Source organism: Camelus bactrianus, chromosome 21 (genome assembly GCF_048773025.1).
Source record: "Camelus bactrianus isolate YW-2024 breed Bactrian camel chromosome 21, ASM4877302v1, whole genome shotgun sequence".
Classification (NCBI taxonomy): domain Eukaryota; kingdom Metazoa; phylum Chordata; class Mammalia; order Artiodactyla; family Camelidae; genus Camelus; species Camelus bactrianus.
Window position 1 is genome coordinate 3489237 of NC_133559.1, and position 12808 is coordinate 3502044.

Below are 12808 nucleotides of genomic sequence, written 5' to 3' on the forward strand. Positions count from 1 at the left end.
CTCTTTCCTGGTGGAGCAAGGGGGCAGCTGCCCCCCGAATGGTGGGCAGCAATAGGCAGGCGGCAAGGGGAGGGCGGTGGGCTGAGGCGTCGTCTCTGTCACTGGAGGATGGCAGAGGAGGACACTTAGCTCAAGTCTCTGTTTAAGTCCTTGCTCGTTGCGCTAAGCTTGCCTGGGTCACTGGAAGCAAGACCGTCCACTCATTGCTGCCTGCCTGTGTCTGTCTGTCAGATGGTGCTGCTTAGGTTTATGCTCAGGGCTTGTTTACACAGTGAATGAATAAGACTTAACTAAATCCTGTAGTTTGGGAGAGTTAATAACAAACTAGCTTATTGACATCCGAGTTATGTCGGTGTCAGCCTTTATAAGGTGTCTTCTTTAATTTTTCAGATTTGCCTGAAAGACGCATCATTCCTGAAGTCGTGAGTATGCTGTTCAGGGCTCACGTCTAGCGTACCGTGAAAGCCGTGTCTTTCCTTCACGTTGCAGTGCTTTGCTTCTTCCCTGGTGCGTCGTCTGGGAGTCCTGTTCATCTGTGTGGGACGTGGCAGGAGTCTTACAGCCCGACCCCCTGCTCGTTAACTGCACGTCCTTGGGTTAGTTAGTTAACCTCCACAAACTTCAGCTTCTTCATCTGTAAGTTGGGGATAATTAAATCTCTCACCTTGAATGTCGGTTGTGAGGATGAAATGAGATCTGGTGTACACGGTGGGCCTTCACATCGCAGCTGCATAGACGCCTTTCAGGACTGCCGTGTGGAGGCTTTACTGCATCACAGGAGGTGAATCATTTCAGCCTTTTCCTGGGAATATCCTAAAGTAGCAGTCAGTGCTGTAAAATTAACTTTTTAGAAGGGGATTTTTAAGTATACTTCTTTCTAATTAATTAGCTTTCAGGCCTCATATCAGCTCACAAAATACAGGAAAGTTAGATTTAACTCTTAGTACCACCTGGTAGGAGGGGTGACATGTTGCAGTGTGTAGTCAAGACAAAAGTTACCTTACAAATGAAACGAGCGAGATTGTAGGTGAAAAGGAAGGTATGCTGACAGGGTTTCATTCTCCGTAGCGTGTGTAGTTATGATGCAGTTCCACCCAGTGTTTTGTTTTAAGTGTCACTTAAGTAAGCACAGTACCTTATTACTTTTCTTAAGAAAAAGAGATGCTTTCCTTCTCGCTTCTCTTTTGCGATCGATGCCCAGCTTAGTACGTGCTGAAGATCTCTCCCCCGGAAACGCACTGTTCGGGGAGTCAGCAGCAGCACCAGGAGAGTGAACCACAGAGCAGCCCTGAGAGCACACAGACTCTGGTAGAGGAATGAGAAGCTCCTGGACAGCCAGACTGCCGGGCAGTGCCTGGGCGTCTCACAAGACGAGGAGATGGGGACATAAATGTTATTGGGGACTTTACATACGTCATCCTGTTTAATCTTGGTGAAAACCCTAGTAGGTGGGGATTCTCAGCCACGTTCTAAATGAGGAAGGTAAGAGATTAGGTGACCCATCCTGGGGTACATTGGTAGTAAACGGCCAAGCAGACATCCAAACCCACCATGCAGTGCTGTGGATCTGCTTTTTAAGAAAGCGTGTCAAAGTGTCTAGGTGCACTGGAGTTTCACGTTATTCAGCAGAAATACACTCTTTCTGTGTTAGGTCATCTGTCTTGAATCCACTCCAGGTGAATTTAAGAACCTGAGTAATAAAGGGCCATTTATAATGTTCACTCAGTATAGGCTGCAAGAACACGGATGCTTGCTTTTGATGTATTTGGCAAGGTTATATTGTGTGTTACTGTACCGCACACTCTGAGAACAGCCAGAAAGTGGAATGTAATCTCTGCCCTAATGAGGTTTATTGTGGAGACTTGAGGCTGTGCATGTATGAAAGATAGGAAATTTTTTTTTGACAATAGACACGAAATCTTTAGCTCAAGAGGATTAGAAGTTACTTTGTCCCACTGTCCACCCACTGCTGGAACTCCCTCCACCTCGTCCTCTCGGGGAGTGTCCCTGAGGGTGTCCTTTGATGAGTGATTTGCCCTCCTTCCTTTCGGTGAGCCCAGGTCCCCTCCCCGCAGCCATTCCATTGAACAGGCTTTGTACTGGATGCTTGCTGTGCGCCAAAACCTGAGTATCTAGTTCTTCACAGAGGAGCAGGACCAACTCTGTTCTGTATGGTAATTCAGGCAGGAGCCAAGCACTGCGCGGTGGCCACTTCCACACCTCATTTCATGGCGTGTGTCCAGCTTCGGCTGCGCTCTTCCCCTCCGTGGTCCTTCGGTGCGGCCCCTGCTGTTCAGCGGGGGTGGCCCCGCTTCCTGCTCTCCCTCCCTCTGCCTGCGCCACCCTCGGTGGGAGAGTGAGTGGTGCTAGGCATCTGCTTCTGCGCCTGTTTTCTGGGTTTTCTGTGTGACCTTAGAGGAAGAGGCTTCCCTCCTTCTAAGGCCAAGCTTTGCTCAAGACCTTACTCTTAGTATTTGAAGGATTTTTATTTCTATACCTACTACTCTCCCAATATTCTGCTTTACTTGTATATACATTTAGTTTTTTAAGTATAAAAATAATGTAATGGGACTGTAAACAGAGTGTTTACAAATGAAATATCAACTTAAAAATCTTAAACTTTCACTTTATTATCTTCTGCATGATTTTCACACTTTTGAAAAAGATACAATATTTATATATTTTTAGTTATATAGGCTTTTTATCACAGTGTAATCATTTATCATTTAAAATGCTATATTTCATCATGCATTTTGGACCTGGTAGTATTTTAAGCTTTTTGTTTTTTTAAATAATGCAGCTTGGAACATACTCATACATGCATGTATTTCCAAATTTTGAATGTTTTCATGGGAAAAAACAGTTTCCCAGGAGTATTTGCAAAGAGTATCCTTTTACGACTGCAACCTATTGGGAAGTTGTGGTCACAACTATTACGCCACAGAAGTGCTCTGTCCCACCACTGTGACTTCCAGGTGAACAGAGCCAGTGAGCAAGCTTCCTGTCTGTAACGTTTGACCCTGTGCACCGCTTCCCCATTTTAAAACCATCCTTTTTAGCTACTATGATATCACCGTCTGTTGGCTTTTCTCCTGGGTCGGAATCTCAGCTCTGCCTCATGCTAGCTATATGCCCCTGACCAGGTTACCTACCTTCTGAGCGTTAGTCTCCCTGTTGGTAAAATGGGCTCAATGATGTCTGCTTACCTTAGTCTTTGGATTAAGTAACATACCTAAAGCCCCAAGCTGAGTGTTTGGCACATAGTAAGTGACTGTAAATGTTTCCTTTTGCTCTTTGTCTCCGGCTCCTTCCTTTCTGCCTTCAATGGTCTTTCCAATCTTGGAAAATAAATTCCCTTAATTTTATTGCCATATCCAGAAACTGTATGTACATGGTAGTCTCAGATGAGAAGGCAGTGTGGGTGTGTTTCTAACAGAGGGGGCCTGATACCCGCCTTCCCAGCAAGCGCCGTGGTGTCGTGGTAGGACTCCTGGCGGTGAGGTACGTGTCTGAGTCACACGAGACTGAAGGCTTGGCTCTCCCCCCGCAGCTTCGCGTGGAGCCTGCTCGTCGTGGACGAAGCTCACCGGCTGAAGAACCAGAGCTCCCTGCTGCATCGGACGCTCTCGGAGGTGAGCTCGCAGGGCAGCCTTCGTTCTCATGTAACCCCCTTTCAGAGACATTAGCTTAGGTCTATACAGAGCCAATTAAGTTGAAACTTTTTTTTTCCAGTCAGATTTCTGCAGTTAAATGAACATTTTGTGGTGACAGAAGGAGTGCTTATTATGGCCTAACTGCTTCCTCTTGTCGTTTACAGGGGTGATATTTACTAAAATCTGGTTACCAAGTGACTGAGGTTCTACCCCAGTAAAACACATTGTATTTTTGGAAACGTTTCAGCTCTCTTCTGGTCTTCTTCAAAGAGGCAGTTTCTTTAAAAATAGTCTTACTGTAGTTCTTCTGCCTGCAGTGAGGACCGCATCTGACATGTTGTACCCCTTCTCCGTTTACCTGTTTAAAACCTTGGACGGTTCACCACGAGGAGCCTGATCTCCTGCCGTAGAACGTTTCCTCCAGCCTCTCCTGTCTCTGTCGTTCTTCTGAGTGTCACACCCTTGACCTTACTCCACTCTCTTGCTCTCTGGCGCAGCAGGCGAGCCGTGTCGTTGGAGCCCTAGATCTGCCCTCTTTTCTGAGGAGCTAGTGGAGTAGCTTGTGCGGACGGAGGGCCCTTCTCCGTATCGACCTAGTAAAGAGGCTTGTTCATTCGTGAGACCACATGTGTGAATGTGTGTGACCATCATTGAAGTTTGGTTCCTATCCTGTAATAAATCAGCTAATAAATTTAGAGGGAATTCAGAGGAGAGTCTTAGGTCTGAATTGTGTATTTACTGGTTAAAAGTCCAGTTTTTAGTGCTTTTATGCAGATATGGCCACTGTCTGTTATTGGCCCAGTCTTAAGGATTGCTGTCCCCTAGTGGGCCCCCTCTGCTCTGTGGTGTCCTTTGCCTTCTTTTTAGGGACTCTGCATAGCATCTCTTTCCCAAGAGGTTGTCACATCCTGGCACCTAACCTTATGAGAGCCTGCTTCATAAACTGCCGTGCCAGCTTCCTGACCTGCGACGGGGAAGAGGAGCACGTGCAGCAAAAGGCCCCGGGCTTGGAGTGGGGAGGCTAGCTCTGCCCCTGGCTCCAGGGCCTTTTCTTCTTACTCGTAAGGAAACTAAGGCTCGGAGGGACTCAGTGAGAGAACTGCTCTGCGTCATCCGAGGGTTCCTTTTTAGGTGAGGCTGGAATTGCAGGCAGCTGGCTGGTCGGAAAGAAACAGTCATATTTACTGATTGGGCCGAGGGAGGGGAGAAAGGTGCTGCCTTTTTTCCCCGCTTCCTAAAACTGTTTTCAGCTTGTTTGTTGAAGTTGGAAGCAGCCTAAATGTGAACACCGGGAAGTGGTCACACAATTTATGCTCTGTCCATACAGTGCGTTTACGGAGTACGGCTGCTGCGAAGAATTGTGTAGAAGGGTGTTTAGTAACATGGAAAATATTTGTAAAATATTTTATGCAAAGTGTTTACAGAATATTACACACACAAACAGAGATTATCTCTGGAGTTTTTTCCCTGATAAGTTTTAATGCAAAATGGACACGGCTTTGAGTAAAAATGTGAATAACTCAGGTGGTAGGGTAAGCTGATTTTAGTACCTGACAACCTTGATTGTCTTCGTTGACCTCATATTCTTTGGGTCACTTTAGCCCTTTGCTTGGTGAGCACATATTGTAAAAATGTGATTTGATTACTAGAAACATTTATTTGTGACCAGTTCCCGTGCTTGAAATGCTTGAAAACTTTGCCCTACAGGCATAGCAGGCATGAATGGGTGGGCGTTGATTAGACAGTCTAAAAAGAAACAAAACAGAAAAGGGAGAATGCCAAAAAGAAAAAAAAAGACTTTCAAATCAGTTTTAACTGATTACATCATTTCACCCATTACCTTTTCTTCCTTCAAAAGCAGTATCTTTTTATGACCCCCCTCCCAAATCAAAACGTAGACACACAAGAAGAGTAAAAGGCAACAGTGACCCTGTTGCGCTGCATGTTAACATTTAGTGTACGCGCTGCCACGTCCTTTGCGGCCCATGAGTGCGCCCACACAGAAGCACGCGTGTGTATTTTTTTTTTAAATCAAGATGTATTACTTTAAATATAAAAGTGCAGTGATTATGTATGTGTATATATGTATTTACATACACACAATGTATTTCGATGTTTGATATATATTCATAGGCTGTGGCTTTCTCTTTGTGTTGTATTTGTGTGTGTGTGTGTGCGCGCGCGCGTGCTGCGCTATTTAACTCAAGTAGTGTGTGCTCTTGTTGATGTCAGTTCAGAGGCTGTCCTTTGACTAGTATCTGTTACTGTTTTTCCTAACCTTTTACTTCATTAGTCTCTTATTCTTGGTGTTCTCATCTTTTGCTCAAAGTTTAGAGCTTCTTTCCACTTTGGGTTGTTTATGGTCCAGAAAAGTCCAGAAGTCTTCACGTCTTGCACTGGCTGCACCTGTGAGGGTTCACAGACGGGCGCTCTTGTAGGAGAGCGCTGCCTCCGCCTTGCGTGCTGGGCGCCCTGCCTAGTGATAGCGCGGCGCGCATCCCCACGCGGGCTGCAGCCCGGCAGCCGGCCTCAATGTTCACGCGGTGCTTTAGAGCCACAAGTGAGTTTACCTGCATCTTTGTAACGGCGTCGTCTTCAGAGAATCCTCAGCCCCTCTCAGGGCTGGAGCCAGGGCGGAGCCCTTGCCTGCGCCCGTGCCCCTGGGTGTCGGCCCCTCTGGTCCTCTCGTTAAACCGCACGTCTCTGGGCACGAGTAATGGTTGTGCTGGGGACTCGGCCTTGCCCCCCAGGGTTACGGGTTTTCACCTCGGGTGTTCATGCGTTTGAGTTCTCAGCCGTCTTCAGCCTGCTGCTGACCGGAACTCCCATCCAGAACAGCCTCCAGGAACTCTACTCTCTCCTCGGTTTTGCGGAGCCGGAGCTCTTTCCCAGGGAGCAGGTGGAAGATTTCGTTCAGCGGTACCAGGACATAGAGAAGGAATCGGAGTCAGGCAAGTTCCCTTCTCGCAAACCACGCCCGAGGGGCCTGGGCCCAGAAGGTGCCCTTGTGCATAACGGTTATGGAGAGAAAAGAAAGGGAACTGATAATCAGAGGGCACCTTCCGGGAGGGGAGGCGCCGCACACAGACGAGGCGACGTCAGCGCCCTCATGCTGTTCCGTGTCTGCTCTTGGTGACTCTCTTGCTTGTTTGCTACGTGAGTCTGTGGTAGTGCTCACCGGGCCATTTTTGGAAGAAATGGTGACTGCTGATTTGCAGGCTTTTTTTTTTTTTTCCTTCCAACATGTAATTTCTATAAGGACTTTGTAAACTTTCTGTGCTGCTTCCCGAGGCAGAAATATATGTGGGTGCTGTAGCCTGAATCTACTGTCCAGCATTCCACAGCACTGGTGTTTCTTTGCACACTGCACAAAACCCAAAGTCTGGACGGTTGGGTGGTGGAAGTGAAGGGGGGAGGCCTACGTCGTTCACACAGGCCATCTGTAGTCTTCTTCCTCTCACACCTGTGCCCCTCTGCCTCCTGGAATTATCTGTCTATTTCTGTGATATTATGCCGGGATGGTGATGCAGAACAAATGGCAGGCATGCCAGTGTGTGGTCTGTATGTGCGAGGTGAGTGTGATTTGGAAGGGCTTTTCACAGCAGAAACACCTCCACCGCAGGCTGAGGATTACCTGGGGAACTGCTCTGATTGCTCCCATGTTCAGGGTTGCCAGATAAATATATGTCACCCAGTCACATATTACACAGGATGTACTGATATTTAAAACATTGTTTGTTGTTTATCAAATTCAGATTTAACTGGGCACTTGTATTTTTATTTGCTGTATCTGGCAACCCTACATGCAGTGTAATTCCAGTGTAGGCTAGGTTTTGAAGTTCACAACACCCGGGGAAGGAGCAAAGGGATTGTAAGTTTGAATGCTGGCAACATTAGCATCCAGCTGTGTGTCTTTGGATAAGGGGCTTAATTTTTCTGAGCCTCACTCAGCCTTAGAAATGGGGACAATATTATCTACTTGCCTTACATTTCTAAGCTTTTACGCTGATCAAATGCAGAAGTATCACGGAAACAAAATAGCTCAGTGCAAATGAGATTACTGGTAAGAATCAGAAGAGCTGGAAGGGAAAACCCAATAAAGGAAGAAATACTATGAAAAATTACCATCCTGGCCTACAACACAGAATTGGCATGAAAACGGGAAACAAAAATAAAGTGCTGTGTGTTCTCTAGTAGTGCAAAGCCTCGGTCTTGCTTCTGTCCCACGCTACGTGTGTTTTTTTTCCCTCGTGCAGCAAGTGAACTATACACACTCTTGCAGCCGTTTCTGCTGAGGCGAGTGAAAGCGGAGGTGGCTGCAGAGCTTCCCAGGAAGACGGAAGTGGTGCTGTACCACGGCATGTCGGCGCTGCAGAGGAGGTGCTACAGGGCCATTCTGATGAAGGACCTAGGTGATCAGAGGGCACCTGTCCGTTTAGAAACTAAATGAAGATATGATTTTCATGCAAGGCAGTGTTTTATACTCAGGCTTGCTTTATGTAGCGAGAATATGGGATGGAACTTTGTGTTCTGAATAATACTCAGGGCCGCTGCTGTGAAACTGGCAGTGTCTTGAATGTAACTCAGACTTTCTCGGTTGTTGCGTTTGTGAAATCCGCCCCCCCCCCCCCACCTTTTCCTTACTGCCTGTAGTTAAGCGGACACTTCTAGGTATCCCAGTCATGACTTGCGTTTTCCCACCATGTCATGTATGTAACACATTGCAGAACATTTTTGTTGAATCAAATTTACTGGGAGGAATTGGGACTGGGAAGGGGGAGAGAGTGGAAAGACCTTTCAGTTTTGTGTTTTTTTGTTCCTTGGCTCTGCAGTAGCTGTCAAAGAAGGAAACAGGATTCTGCAGAAGGCTAACAGAGTACTGCTGAGTTCTGTTTATAGTTAGGTGGATTTTAAAAACCAGATGATGGTTAAGAAATCTGCATATTGATGTGCTGTTAATTCTTAATGCAATTCAGTGAAATTTGGGAGGTTAATACAGGTTTGAAAGATGTATTATTGAAATGAGTAAAGTTATTTATGGAAACTTGAGGGTTTTTTGTTGCTCAGTAGTACCTCTCTGTGTCTCTTTAAAAAATTTCAGACGCGTTTGAAAATGAGACGGCAAAGAAAGTTAAACTTCAGAACGTCTTGTCCCAGCTTCGAAAGTGCGTGGGTCACCCGTACCTGTTTGATGGTAAGGCGGTGCCCATTTTTCTGACATTACTTTTTCACATTTCTGTGGCCAGCCTCGTAGCAAAGTTCTTCCAAAGCTTTGCCTGTGTTTACGGTCTGCTTTTCCCTATTTTCTTGTGTTAACTTTTTTATGTCAGTGTTACCTATATATTGCTCATATCTTCAGTTGTCCCTTTTCCGTCCTTCAGGATTTTGTTTTTTTCTTTTTAAATTCGAGATCCTGTCATAGATGCTGGGTTGTATCTCTTAATTTTCCTAAAACCTAGCATTTTTTTGTGTGTGTCTTCAAAAGTAGCACCCTTTACCATCTGTCTTTTATTCATTTTGCTGTGATGCAACCAAAAAGGCCTTGTAGATACTCCCCTGGGTCTCAGGTAACAGGCTTCCAAGAGCAAAATACCACTTTCTCTGTACAGTGGAAGCCGGCATTTGGATGGGCTGGATCCGGTGGACAGGCCGAGACACTGACTTCTTTCTCATTTCAGAGAGTTTTCACTCTAGGGATCAGCTGGTTCCTTTTGATGATCTGTGAGGCCGGCTGGGTGCTGCTGTTCTGCGGGTGGAGGTGGACGGCCAGTGAGACGGCTTCAGGGGCACTTCTTGGGGTGGGTGGTTGAAGCCGCCTGGTGGACACACTCCCGGACGGAACTAGGGTAGCTTTTTTGTTTGTTTGTTTGGCCATTTTTTGGTCTTTCATGAGATTGACAGTTTTGAAGACTTAAGGATGGTTATTTTATGGCATGTTTTATAATCTGGATTTAGCATTCCTTTATGATCGGATGTCCTTTTCTCAGCCTTTTATCCCGCCCTTCCTGCTTCACGAGCGGACTCTCAGACGCTCGACCAGTGGTTCACATTTTAATTAACCTCTCAAAACCTTTGATCCAGCTGATCACTTTTTTCTTTCATATATAATTTTAGTTTACTTTTAATTGTTTTTACATACTACCATTCATTGTAGCAAAATAAGAAAATGTAGATCAGCAGAAATAAACCTGAAAGCCTCATAATTCTACCTTGACTATAACCCTGGATATGTAACCTTGTGGATCAGTTTTAAGTCTCATTTATCATATATTACCTATGGTGTTTGAAACATGCTTTTTTTTTTTTTCTTTAATACTCAGCTACACAACTTGACTGACTTTCCGCATCAAGAATTGTATTTTTATGGCTAACATTCCATTGGATGGATGTGTCATAAGAATTTAACAGCCCCTCCCATCTCTTGACGTTTGTGTTGTCTCCACTGCTGTGTAATGACAACCAGCAATTATACCTACTTGTATGTATAATTAACAATCACACATATTTCTATGTGTAGGTAAAAAAGTGTTTACTTTCACTTGGACAGATTCTTAGAAATGCAATGCTGTATCAAAGGGAAAATTCCATTTGAGACTTTCGGTGTCTAGCCCCAGGCCACCCCGCAGGGTAGGATGGAGCCTGTTAGCCCACATGCCTGCCAGTAATGGGTATTGGCATCCTTTAGAAATTTTGCCAAATTAAAAGGTAGTCATCAGCTTGCATTTCTTTATTTGAAGCGAAGTTGTTTATCCTATGCATCTGGTTTCTTCTTTTTTTCTTGTTTTTCTTTTTTTTTTTAAATTGAAGTACAGTCGGTTGACAGCGTTGTGTCAGTTTCTGGTGCGCAGCACAACGCTTCCGTCGTGCGTGTCGGTCGATCGCTTCTTGAAGCACTTTTTCCCTTTGGCTCTGGGACAGTTCTTTCTCCTGCTTTTCTATCTGCCTCACGTCTGCTCCTCGCCGCCTCCTTTGTTGCTTCCCTTTCGTCTCGTGGATGTCTGCAGCTCCCTGGAAGCACTGCTCTAGCCACACTTGACACATTTTGATATGTAGTGTGTTCATTTTCATCCAAACGGTTTTTTTTTTTTTTTTTTCATTTCACTCTGACTGGCAGCCTTTGGGCCAGCTCCAGGCCTTCGGTGGCTGCAGGGGTCTGGCACTGAGGCTCAGCATGGAGGGTTTGCGGCGGCCATTTCAAGGGGGTCCCAGCCAAGTAGCTCTATGAAGCATTTTCAAGTGTCCTAGACTCTTAACTAGGTGCCAGTCAAGACTTTTTTTATTTAAGGGAGGGGGCACTGGGAACATGTGGATTTTAAAAGAAGCCCCCCGGGTTATTCTGCCACTGCCCCCTTAAGAATTACTTGTTTATACATCCAAGCCTGTTTCTTCATTTGTCTCCTAGATTGGGAGCCTCAAGACTTCAGTTTGGGACTGTTTGGTCTTTAGCACTTCCCTGTGCCTCAGTTTCCTAAAGTGTGGCTCTGACCCCTGGGTAGACATTAGGCACGCTGGGTGTGCAGGCTCTGTGACTGGTGTTAGGCAGCTCTGAAATACCATGCAGACAAGTAACTAGAAAACGCTTCAGAGGTGTGCGACTCGGGCCCGTGACCAGTGAGGGCGCTTGGCCTCTGTAGCCTGGCCAGCGGCGTCTCCGGTCAGGGCCTGCCCGGCTCGGGGCCCGTTACTGGGAGGGATTCTTTCTTTTCCAGGTGTAGAACCAGAGCCTTTTGAAATTGGAGACCACCTGATCGAGGCCAGCGGGAAGCTTCACCTCCTGGATAAGCTGCTGGCGTTCCTGTATTCTAAGTAGGTGGGAGGTTCGTGTCTTCTGCTCTGAGCTGGTGACTTTAAAAACCAGAGTCATGAGCAACTCACTGATTTCTTGAAACTTATCCCCGTTTTCCTTTTTTCAAGACCCTGATTCAGGTTCTGCCTTCTTTGCAACTGCACTCACCCCCCAATTCCACTCTGTCCCACGCCATCCCCTCCATAATCATCCTTCCCTTCTCTGAATTCCTTCAGCCCTTAGGCTCCCAGTCCAGCACTTGGCAGTGCACTGCCTTATCTGCTATCTGGTTGATTACTGTGTGTTAACCATGTCACTCCGGTTGTTTGGTTCCACAAGGACAGAGATAACAGAAAGCATTTCTTTTTTGCCTGCTGGTACCTTGTGTGGAATTGGCATATAGTAAGTACTTAGTCAGTATGCACGTTTGTTAACTTGTGGGGTTTAGTTTGAACCCAGGAAGAACGTGGGGGGCTCTTTGCCCGAGACATGAGTTGGGCATCAGAAGACCAAGTCACTTCTGGAGCCACTGATGTTTAGTGCCTGGTGTCCAACCTGTATCTAATCCTCCTGGTCCCCAGAGGGACAGAGCAGTCTAGAAGAACCCCAGTTTCCCAAGGATTTCAAAGTTGCCCCTTAGGAACAGTTGTGCCAAGTAGGCCTAAACCAACTAAAATCGCCCAGTGCTAGGAATGTGCGAGACAAATAACTGCATGTCTCACTGTAGTTCATTGGCTATGGTGTTTCTACTCCAAGTTTGCTACAGTTGGAGGACCTATAAGTATCTTCTCTCCAACCTTTTCATTTCACAAGTGATGAAACAGGCCCAGAGAGGTTGTGTGACTTGTCTAAGGTCACACAGCCAGCAAATGACAGAGATGGGATTAGAATTAAGGTCCTCAACTTTAAGTTCAGTGCCCTTTCCACCTGTTGGGCCTAGAGTCTTAAAAGAGTTTTTCATAATTGTTCCTCTTATACCCATTGCAAACTCAGGTTAAATCAGCGTTCCTAATGAGAGTGTTGTTTTGACTGTGCCATAATTCTTTGTGCAAACTTAAAATTACAGCTGACAGCATGGGACTCTAGGCTTGACCTTATTCTTGACGTGGTCCATTTTGCCTCCTCCTTTCCTCTCTCCTCTCCCCATACAGAGGTTTTCTCATGTGTTATGTGGGATATGAGATGCCCCCTGCCCCTTGCTTCTCTGAAGTGACGCTTCTGGAATTTTCAGCCAATCCTGCTGTAGATGAGAGGGTAGTGATTTCACCTCCACGTGGAGATGAGCCGTCGATGGCTGACCTCATGCTCTTCAGGCTCTCCAGTTTTTGTTTTGTTTTTCGTACTTTTGAATTTTGCATTTTACTCTTTG

General features: G+C 46.0%; 1 protein-coding gene across 2 annotated transcripts in view; it reads left to right on the top strand.

The window, feature by feature from the left end:
- Positions 1–12808, top strand: part of CHD1L (chromodomain helicase DNA binding protein 1 like) — a 46196-nt gene that overhangs the window by 9508 nt on the left and 23880 nt on the right. The window contains exons 5-10 of one of the 2 annotated variants that reach the window (XM_074349324.1): positions 391–422; positions 3551–3632; positions 6442–6604; positions 7910–8065; positions 8755–8847; positions 11363–11459. In XM_074349324.1, coding sequence (XP_074205425.1) covers positions 391–422; positions 3551–3632; positions 6442–6604; positions 7910–8065; positions 8755–8847; positions 11363–11459 — 623 coding nt within the window. Of the gene's footprint in view, positions 1–390; positions 423–3550; positions 3633–6441; positions 6605–7909; positions 8066–8754; positions 8848–11362; positions 11460–12808 lie in introns of those variants that run through there. The other variant, XM_074349323.1, reaches the window with a different exon arrangement.